General features: G+C 60.1%; 2 protein-coding genes across 3 annotated transcripts; one reads left to right on the top strand and one right to left on the bottom strand.

Moving 5' to 3' along the window:
- Window positions 1–1,186: 1,186 nt before the first annotated feature.
- Window positions 1,187–5,480, top strand: LOC127468356 (PHD finger protein 13-like). Its single transcript, XM_051781409.1, is given in 8 exon segments — window positions 1,187–1,207; window positions 1,209–1,319; window positions 1,321–1,444; window positions 1,447–1,592; window positions 3,049–3,141; window positions 3,465–4,080; window positions 4,401–4,439; window positions 4,552–5,480. Coding segments are annotated over 8 exon segments (1,377 nt in total). The 3' UTR covers window positions 4,779–5,480.
- A 171-nt stretch (window positions 5,481–5,651) lies between these two features.
- Window positions 5,652–8,752, bottom strand: LOC127468357 (uncharacterized). Of its 2 annotated transcripts, none has more exons than XM_051781411.1 (2): window positions 8,501–8,752; window positions 5,652–7,537 (listed from the first exon to the last, which is right to left on the bottom strand). In XM_051781411.1, exon 2 carries the CDS (start codon window positions 7,511–7,513, stop codon window positions 6,383–6,385), a length of 1,131 nt encoding a protein of 376 aa, XP_051637371.1. In that variant the 5' UTR covers window positions 7,514–7,537; window positions 8,501–8,752; the 3' UTR covers window positions 5,652–6,382. The 2 variants fall into 2 exon arrangements, with proteins under 2 accessions (XP_051637371.1, XP_051637372.1); XM_051781412.1 differs by lacking the exon at window positions 8,501–8,752 and adding an exon at window positions 7,972–8,032.
- Window positions 8,753–9,373: the final 621 nt, after the last annotated feature.

The raw sequence follows: 9,373 nt of genomic DNA, 5'->3' as shown, positions 1-9,373 counted from the left end.
AGGCTGCCTTACTTCAGATACAGGGGGCGTCATTGGCAAACTCCGTGTACCTTCAAGTCCTGCATCCATGTTGTTTATAAAGATGTTGAAGAGCATTGGCCTTAAAATTGTGTCCTGCAGAACCCCACTAGCGACAAGTTGCCAGTCTGTTGTCACTATTCACTATTACCCTTTGCACCTGTTAGACAGTTGCTCACCCATTGCATGAGGTGTTTATCCGGCTGTGTGCTGGACATTTTGTCCAGAAGGATCCTTGGAGAGACAGTATCTAAAGCTTTACCGAAATCCAAATAAGTTACATCTTTTTGTGTCAAGGCTTCCTTTGATCAACTACATGGGTCACCTTGTCCTAAAAGGAAATTAAGCAGGACTTCATGGTCCTCATGAACCTGTGCTGGCTGGGACCCATGCCTGCATTGTTCTTCAGGTGTATTTCAGAAACTCTCAGAATAATCTTCTCCATAATTTTACCAGGCACCAGGATCATCCCTGTTACCTTTCTTGAAAACTGGGACAGTGTTTGCCCGTTTCCAGTCAACTGGGACTTCTCCAGATTCCCAGAGCAGTTCAAAAATTACCGAGAGAGGTCTCATGATGGCATCTACCAGCTCTTTGAGTACTCTTGGATGAATTCAATAAGGCCCCATAGGCCATCCCTATAAAGGGATCCAGCTGAAAAAGAAGATCCTGCATGAGTTTGGGGTTGACTAGGAGGTTATCATTCTCACAGTCATGGTACTCCAGCTCAGGGACCCCCAAAGCCCATCACTGGTGTTGAAGACTGAATTGGAGAAAGTGTTAAACATCTCTGCCCTACCTATGTCCCTGCTTGTGGAGTGCCTATCCTCATCCAGTAATAGGAAAATGCAATTTCTGGACTGGATTTTGCTATTGAAATATTTAGAAAAGAGGTAGAGGGAGTTTTTATACAGGCACATAGTCATAGGACAAGGGCAAATGGCTTTAAACTGCAAGGGGGACATTCAGGTTGGATATTAGGAAGACTTCCCCAGGAGTGTGGTGAGGCAGTGGCACAGGTTTCCCAGAGCAGCTATGGATGCCCCATCCCTGGAGTTGTCCCGGGCCAGGTCGGACGGAGCCCCCCGGTGTGGTGGGTGCCGCCCCGCCCCCGGGGGCGCGCGGGGACCGTTCGAGCGCGGTGTTCCCCCCCGAGCCTCAACATTCCATGAGCCGCGACCCCGCGCGGGCGGTGGGCGGTGCTTCGGCGTTGCCGTTGGCGGCGGCGGCGGGTCCGGGCGCGTCCAGCCCGGCTGCGCTCCGGTGTTCGGCACCGGGAGGGGCGGACACTCACCGGCACCCCCCCCGCACCGGGACGGTCGGGGCGAGGCCCCGCCTCCGCCTTCCCCGCCACCAGGTGGTCCCGCCCCTGCGGCCGGGGCGGCGCTCGAGCCTCGCTCCCACCGGCGGCGGGCACCGCACCGCTCCGCACCGGGACTGCTACCGGCACCGGCGCTGCTACCGGCACCGGCATGAGCGCCGGTGGGCAGCCGGCGGAGCCCTGCCCCCGCGGCGGGCCGTGCTCGGCGGGGAGCAGCCCCGTGCCCAGCCCCGCGTCCCCGGCGCCCGAGGAGGTGAGCGGGGCGGCGGGGAGCGGATCGTGCGGGGGGGGTCGGCCGCATGCTGGGGATCGGGGCTGCAGGGCCTCCGCGGGGTGCAGGAGTGCCCTCAGGAGTGTGGGGGGGTCGTCTGTGAGTGTGTGTGCGGGGGGGGTGGGCTAGTGTGGCTCCGTGTGTGTGTGTGGGGGTACCCTGTGTGTGTGTACGGGGAGCAGGGGGTCCCTCGGTGTGTGTACGGAAGGGGAGGGGGTTCCCCTCTGTGTCTCTGTACCGGAGGGTCCCTCTGTGTGGCTCTGTGTGTGTGTACGGGGGGCGGGGGGTGCCCTCTGTGTGTGTGTACGGGGGGGTCCCCTCTGTGTGGCCGTGTATGTACGGGGGGGTTGGTGGTGGTGTCCCTCTGTGTGCGCTGGTGGGGGGGGTTATGTGTGTGCGCTGGTGGAGGGGGTCGTGTGTCGAGAAAGGGCCTCGTGGGGGAGCGGTCTGTGCGGGGGGGGTAGTGCCGGAGGGGGAGGCTTGGTTGGAAGGGGGGGGGTTCTGTGTGTGTGTGAGCGCCTGTGTGTGCGCGGGGGGGGGAGCGGCTCCGTGTGTGCCCGCGGGGGCCGTGCGTGGGAGAGGAGCCCTCGGGGGGGGGCTGTGGGCACGGGCGGGGGATGCTGCCCGGGGGGGCGCGGCGGCGGCACTCGGGATCCCCGTGGATGGGCGGCGGTGTGGCCGGCTGGGGGCAGCGGGGGTGCTGCGCACCGGTGCGGGGGTGTGGGGGTCCCGTGGCGGCGCGGGTACCGCGGGTTCAGGGGGTCCGTGCGGGGGGCGGGGTCCCCCCCGGGCCGGTCGGCCGGGGCAGGACCGGCAGCGCGGCGCCATCTTGGGAGCCATCAGGTGCCCGGCGCGGGGACGGGCGGCGCGGGGGGGCCGCCCCCGACACCCCCTCCCATCGCCGGCTGCCGCCGCGGGGCGAGCGCTGCGGACCGGCCCCGGCTCCCCCCGGGGCCGCCGGGGTGCGTAGTTGTCCCGGGGGGCGCCGGTGCTGCCGCCGGCGCCCGCCCCTCCCGCCGCTCCCCCCGCGGGACCGAGTCCCGAGAGCACCGGCCGCTGCCCCGGGAGAGTCCCCCGGCCTGGAGTCACCGCCCGTGGGTGGTGGACAACCCGGTAGCGGGGCCCCGAGGCTCTGAGTCAGGCTCTGCCGGCGGCTGCCGGGCTCTGGGTGTCCCGGCATGTCGTCACGGTGTCGTCGTGTGTGTCCATCCCGCCGACTCCCCCCCTCTCTCGCGATCTGGGTTTAAGGGGAAGGGCTGCATCTGCCTCGGCAGATGATGTGAGGATTGGTTACGAGAAAGATGGATGTTTGAGTAACCTCGATATTCTGTGCTTGTAAAACAGCCGGGCAGTCCATGGCTGCTGCCGGCACCAGCTGTGGTATCGGCTCAGGTTGAGATATCCTGGGAGTTTAATCCACTCGTGGTGTTTGTTGCAGCCGCTTCAGAAACGACGGAGAACTGTGGAGGATTTCAACCAGTTCTGCACCTTCGTTCTGGCTTATGCAGGCTACATCCCCTACCCTGAAGAGGTAAGTGGGCTTGCAGGGTGTTCCTCTACAAGGATACTGGTTCCCCTGGATTCTTTGCCATGTGGAGACCCAGCTCTTAATCATAAAGAATTATAGAATGGTTTTAGTTTGAAGGGACCGTAGAGATCATCTAGTTCCAACTCCTCACCATGGGCAGGGGTCCCACTCACTAAATCATGTTGCCTAGGTGCCCATCCAACCTGGCCTTGAAGTTTGGATAGACACGTCAGGACAGTCATCCTCCAGCCCCAGCCTCCCTCTCTTTACCCTGACTGAATGTGCTGCAGTCTCCCATGCTAATCCTGCATCTTCTCCTCTTGTAGTATGTGCCCTGGACCCATGGAGGCAGTATGAGTCCCCAGAACAGCACAGGGAGCACTCAGGACAGTGATAGCTCGACCTCATCTCACTCTTCTGACTGCCACATCCCAATGGACAGTAGGAAGAGCAGGAATGCTGTGGCCAGGGGAGTTGTGGACAATGGCCTGCTTATGAGCAACCCTGTCTTTTCCACTGGCTTCTACAATGTCCGGCCCCAGCAAATCAAACGGAAGAAACCACCAGCAAAGAAACGCATTCTGGAGCAGGAGGTGAAGAAGAGGGTGCCACTGAGTGCTTGGAAGGACTTTGGGGCAGAGCAGGATGGCGTGAAACAGCTGGCTGCACTGGCAGGACAGCTGTCTCCTGTGAAAGAGGAGCTATTGGAGCCTTCCCCCAACTTGTCTGGGGACCCTCAGCCCAACTCCCTCCTGGAGGAGCCGATGAAGGAGGAGAAAGACTGGATGTACGGAGCGCAGGGGACGGAGAAGCCAGCAGGAGAGGATCCTCAGCTAAAGGAGCATGACTCCTTCTCTGGAGGGAGGAAAAGCCCCAGTTCCTGTAATACCTTGGACCAAAGCAAAGGGGAAGACACAAGCAGAGGGACCTCCCAGCTCAGTGGTGAGTGTCAAAGGGAGTGCAGAGGGCCCCGTTGTGCTGTAGATAGTACCAAGCATTGTCCCTCCCTCAGCTGGAGCCACTCATGCTGGCCACAGGGAGGGCTTGTTGATGGCCCAAGCCTCTCCCAGCAAGGGGAGTACCTTTGGGACCTGAGGGGGACTGAAGAGCAGAGGGCAGGGAGCTGACCTGCCCTTTGGCAGCTTTATTGTGTAGAGTAGGTGGTGCAGACCTGAAGTGGGTCTGAAATGAGGTGTAGGGTTGCCTTGCTCATCTGGTCTTCCTTTTTTTTTTCTCTTTTTTCCCCCCTTTTGCAACTTTAGCAGTCGAATTTGCGGAAGTTCCCAACACCAAAGCAGAAGGTGAGTGGTGGGCTGTCCCATTTAACACCTAGAGGAACTGGCTAGTCTGGCCACAGCCAGACCTGCAGGTGGTAGTGTGGTTTCTGACCAGTGTATCTCTCTCCCTGACCAGACGACGATGCCTGGGATCTGATCACCTGCTTCTGCATGAAGCCCTTTGCAGGGAGGCCCATGATCGAATGTAATGAATGCGCTACCTGGATCCATCTCTCTTGTGCCAAGATCCGCAAATCCAATGTGCCTGACATTTTCATCTGCCAGCGATGCCGGGATGCCAAGCAGGAGATTCGTCGCTCGAACCGAGCTCGGACAGTGCCCCGCAAGCGCCTCGTTGACTGAAGCTCCTGCAGAGCAGGACGGCTGGGGGCCCCTTTTTAACCTGAAGACAATCAATGCACTGGCAGGGGAGGGGCTGGGACACAGGGCCAGACTGTTCCCCTCACACTTCTGACTCCTGAAAGCTGCCACACGTGTCCTCCCTGAGGATCACATTAGCTCAGTTATCCCAGAGGTGTGTGGGGGAGAGGAGGGTGGTCCAGCCATGATCCCTGTGGGTGGTGTGTTAGTGTTTGTGATCTCCTGGGGCCCCACATGCACTAGCTGTTGGATCCCACCTCCTCCTCACAGCCCCTCCAAAGAGCCCTGCCCATGTGCCTTCTGCACTTTCCCTGGGGGATGCAGACCCCACTCCTGTCCTGGTGACACTGAGCTCAGCCCCTACCTGCCAGTCCCCATGACTATAATTCTTAACTGGGTTCTTTCCTACTTGCACATCTGGTTACTGTGGGACCACAGCTGGGAGGAGGGTGTGGGACAGCCCCCTGTCACACAGCAGCCCCCAGGCTCGTCCCTGTGCCTCTCTCCTCCTGTGGAAAGCCTGGGCCCCAAAAGTGCTTTATGTTTTTATAGTTACTTTGTATTATAGTTAATTTGTATTATAGTTACTTTGTATTATAGTTACTTTGTATTATAGCAAATTCTGGTCCTTGCCCTGTGGAGTGTGACTGGAGTCTTATGTATATAATAAATACTTTGCCATAACAGTGGTGGCCTTGGCATAGTTCCGTGACCTTGGGTCTCGTGTCCCTCCAGGACCCGAGTGCTCCCCTTCTTCCTTTCTGCTGTGGCTGGGAGGGGACCTGGTGTGGGAGTCCCACTCAGCCCCACTATACCCCCCCGGGGAAATCCCAAGCTGCAAAATCACAGGGAACAACCAGGCCAGTGGATCTTTTATTTAACAGAGTGACAACCACCTCCCCACACTGCTACATAGGTGCACAGGGATGGCTCTACAGAAAGGTCCTCAGGAGGTGCATGGCTTGGGGGATAACCTTCAATGGGAACCTTGGTTCAGAGGCTGCAGCCATCTCGTGGGGAATGTCATGGGTTATTCCACAGAAGCAGCAGGTCCGATGGCTCAGGGAGGGAAGGTGTCCACAGGCTGTTGCTCTGACGCTTAAGGCACATCACTGTTTAGATAAGTTTCGCTCTTGGGCTCTGACAAACCTTGCCTCTGTCTCCACTCTGGAGTGCAGTTATGATTTAGTCCTGACAGCAATTGAGGTGCTAATGGTTCCAGTTTTCTCCACAAAATAAGTCTATTTCAGGCTTATTTAATTCCAACAGACATATCACTGGCTTTCCCTGAAGATCCAGAGGTGTGCCAGCTTCCACCAGGCATGCTGTTAGGTTAGATGGGGGATGCAGTGAGGGGGGCAGGGCAAGAAGGCTCTGGGGGTCAAGCACTGACCTGCCTAGGGCAGGAAGAAGGCACTGTTTGTGGGAACCCTTACCACGCAGGGTCCTGCTGGTACAACATTTCAGTCCTGAGGCTGCAAATGGTCCAGGAACAGCAGCTAACAAGGATGTAATTTCTATGCTAGGGGTCAAAGCTGGGTTTATGCAGCCAAGCAAGCATCTAGGTGAAGTAGCTAGTCAGGGGTCTACTCCTCCTTAGCCCAGGCAGAGCCACCTGCCTTCTGCTCCAGGTGGGGAACCACTGCCTCTGAGTAAAACTTCTCCAGCTTGGGCTCCGTCTTCCTCCAGAACTCAGCATCAAACTGGACTGGGACTACAGCCGTCTCCTTTTTGGTGTGCACCACAAAGTCAGCCCGCTCAAAGCCGGCTGTCGCCAGCTGGCATTGGACCTGGGTGAAGTAGCCATGATTCTTCTTCAGGGCATAGGAGTCCCCATCCACCTCCAGGCAGAAGTCCTTGTCCTTGCAGGCCTCGCGCACCGTCCTGTTCCTGTGCTTGTAGGGACACTTAACCTCCAGCAGCCCCAGGTCCTTCCCCGTAGTCTCCTCCTTGATGACTCCATCTGGGCTGGCAGCAAGCCACTTCTTGTCTGGGTGAATGAAGAGGCCACAGTCCTCCACCTTCACTGGCTTGCCCACTGCCCTTGCCTTCTGCTCGTAGGCCTGCACGGCCGCCTTCTCATTGCGAATTCCCCAGGACATGGCCGGGGTCTGCACCCCAGGGCCGGGGTTCACCACAGCTTTCAGGTAGGACTGGGGCACCTCATCTGTCTTGCCGTTGGCAAACTTGCTGTTGGCAATTTTGGAGGCCACGGAGGCCGTGATGCGGTTCTCCCGCATCTCGTACCACTTGGGGTTGCTCCACTGGCCCCGTGTCTCCTTTTCCACCCGTGGGATGTCCTGGCTCTCCATAGGGGGCAGGAACCGGTCCAAGGCTTTGCTCGTGTCAGCCCCAGGCTGCTTCTTCTGCGGACATGGGTCAGGTCTGGCCAGACCAGCAGCTGCTTTGGCATCAGACAGCTTCCTCTGGGTTGTAGAGGAATTCCTAGGAGGTGCTCTGCTCTGGTCCCCAGCATCTCCTCGGGCTCCACAGGATGCTGTGGGTCTTGGCTGAGCAGAATCTGCCTTTCTTCCCCGCCCCTGACTGAGGGTGGTAGCCTTGGCAGCTGGAGCACATTGGGATCGGCTGCCTGCAGTCGTGGCCTTGGCCCGAGTGGCCGAAGTGGAAGGTGGTGGTGCGGCAGGGGCAGTTTTGGAGGCAGTTGTGGCCGCCCGAGGGGATGATGTGCCAGCAGACTCCTTCCTGGGTCTTCCCATTGCTATGAGTCAGAGAGTCTTATGCTGTGGGCACGGAATAAAGTTTAATGCAACTCCCCAAAACACTCATTTCCTTTTCCTTGCGCCTCCCTGTGCCTGCCCCAGGGCGCTGTGTTCCTGCCAGAGCTGCTGTACCCACCCCTTTCTCCAGTGTGCCACGGTGGAATGGCGGCTGGCCCAGCTGGGCTGCTTGTCCTCAGCCCACTCCCCCCATCCCAGCCCTGGCCACCCCAAGGACAGGGCGGGGGGACAGCGAGATCCCCTGGGGCCACCTCCGCGGGGATGCGGCAGCGGTGCCCGCGGGCGCCACGGTTGCCCGGGGACCGGGCGGGATCCCCGCGGGCCCATCCGCTCGGCCAGCGGGGGTGCGGACACGCGTGGGGGGCCTGCCTGGCTCCGTCCCGGGGACCCCACGCGCGCTCCGGGACCGGGGCACGGAGCTCTCTCAGCCGCCTCACCCGATGCCGCCTCTGTCACGGCTCCGCCACCGCTCCGGAAGCGCGTCCCGCCCGCACCACGTGCTGCGGGGCGGTGGCGGCCCGAGGCGTGCGGGAGGGAGGTGCGGTGCTGGGCGCAGCCGGCGGCCGAGCCCCCGGTCCCCGCTAGAGGGAAGCAGCCGCACGGCCATGCCCGCCGCGGGATATGCCCGGACCTGCCCGCTCCGCTCCCGGCCCGACACCCCTCAGCCTTCCCCCGCATCATGCCCCCACCGCCCCCAGGCCCCCAAACAACATTTTAGTCCGGCCTAGGGACAAGCCCCCGACAGCCTCCACTCGTGGCCAGGGATCCGAGCCTGCCCCCCGCGTACCCCATCTCCGGCCGTGGGGAGCGGTCCGAGCCTCTCGGGCTCCACTGCGAAGGGACGGGCTGACCTGACGGGATCCCGCCGAGCCCCGATGGCCCAAGCTGATCTGAACCGCCACGTCCCACCGCGAGCAGACCCTCGGGAGAAGGATGGCAGCGAGAAGCTGGAGCAGCAATACCCACCCTCGGGCACCCGCTGCCCGGCTGTGCTGCCGTGTGAGGAGGGTCCCCGCGCAGAGACCGCAGAGCTTTGCTCGCAGCCCGCGGAGGGTTCGGCCGCTGTGGAGGAAGAAGAGAGGCAGGGCGTCAGCGGCACGAGGAGTTTCGCTTTCCTCAAATCCGGGGAGTCGCTTTGCTCCAATCCGGGGAGTTTCGTTTTCGGCAGCGAGCCTGGCGCCACTCCCTGATCCCGGCGGGCTGGCTGCTGCGCGATCCCCCACGTGCCCCCCCAAGGCTGTGAGCCCCCGCTATTTCCGGCCGCCGAAAGGAAACTCAGCAGACACCAGTGCGTGTCCTGGATCTGTGTAAGAGCCAGCCCCACAGGGGCTTCCAGCCCCATCTGCCTGCGCCAGCATCCTGCGGAGACTTCAGTTAAGTTTGGGCAAGCAGAAGTGCTGGCAGTATTCCCAGCCCCTCTCCCCAAGGATCCCTGGTGTCTCTACCAGCGTCTCTATCTCTGCTGATGTGTTGTTTCATTTTTTCCCTCTGGCCCCCTCTGTAACTCCCTGCAACTTGGCAGACTGATATTACACAGGTTAAGCCAAGGTGCACCTGATTTTGACCAGAAACATCACTAGCATTCCCTTCCTCCTCTGTGCTACCCATCCTCAAGGTCTTGTTTAGTTCTTGCTGATTATGGAGCAGCCAAACAGAACACCCCTGTCACTCTCCCTGCAGGCCAACCCTCTCCCCTTGCAGCCCTCGGTGGGGTCTGAGAAGCTGCAGCTGTGTTGAGCACAATCACTGCCAGCCTGACACCAGCTGGTATCTCCTTGGGTTTTGGGTTATTTCCCAAATAACTAAACTCACACTAAAGTCACAGTGACACCTATCAGT

This window comes from Manacus candei, unplaced genomic scaffold (genome assembly GCF_025592945.1).
Source record: "Manacus candei isolate 608988 ecotype Guabito, Panama unplaced genomic scaffold, ASM2559294v1 h1tg000015l, whole genome shotgun sequence".
In the NCBI taxonomy this organism is placed as follows: domain Eukaryota; kingdom Metazoa; phylum Chordata; class Aves; order Passeriformes; family Pipridae; genus Manacus; species Manacus candei.
The sequence above is the reverse complement of the archived record's forward strand: the minus strand, read 5'-3'. Positions and strand labels throughout refer to the sequence as shown.

Excerpts from the sequence above, each read along its gene's own strand:
- LOC127468357 (XM_051781411.1), bottom strand. The coding sequence starts at position 7,513 with ATGGGAAGACCCAGGAAGGAGTCTGCTGGCACATCATCCCCTCGGGCG.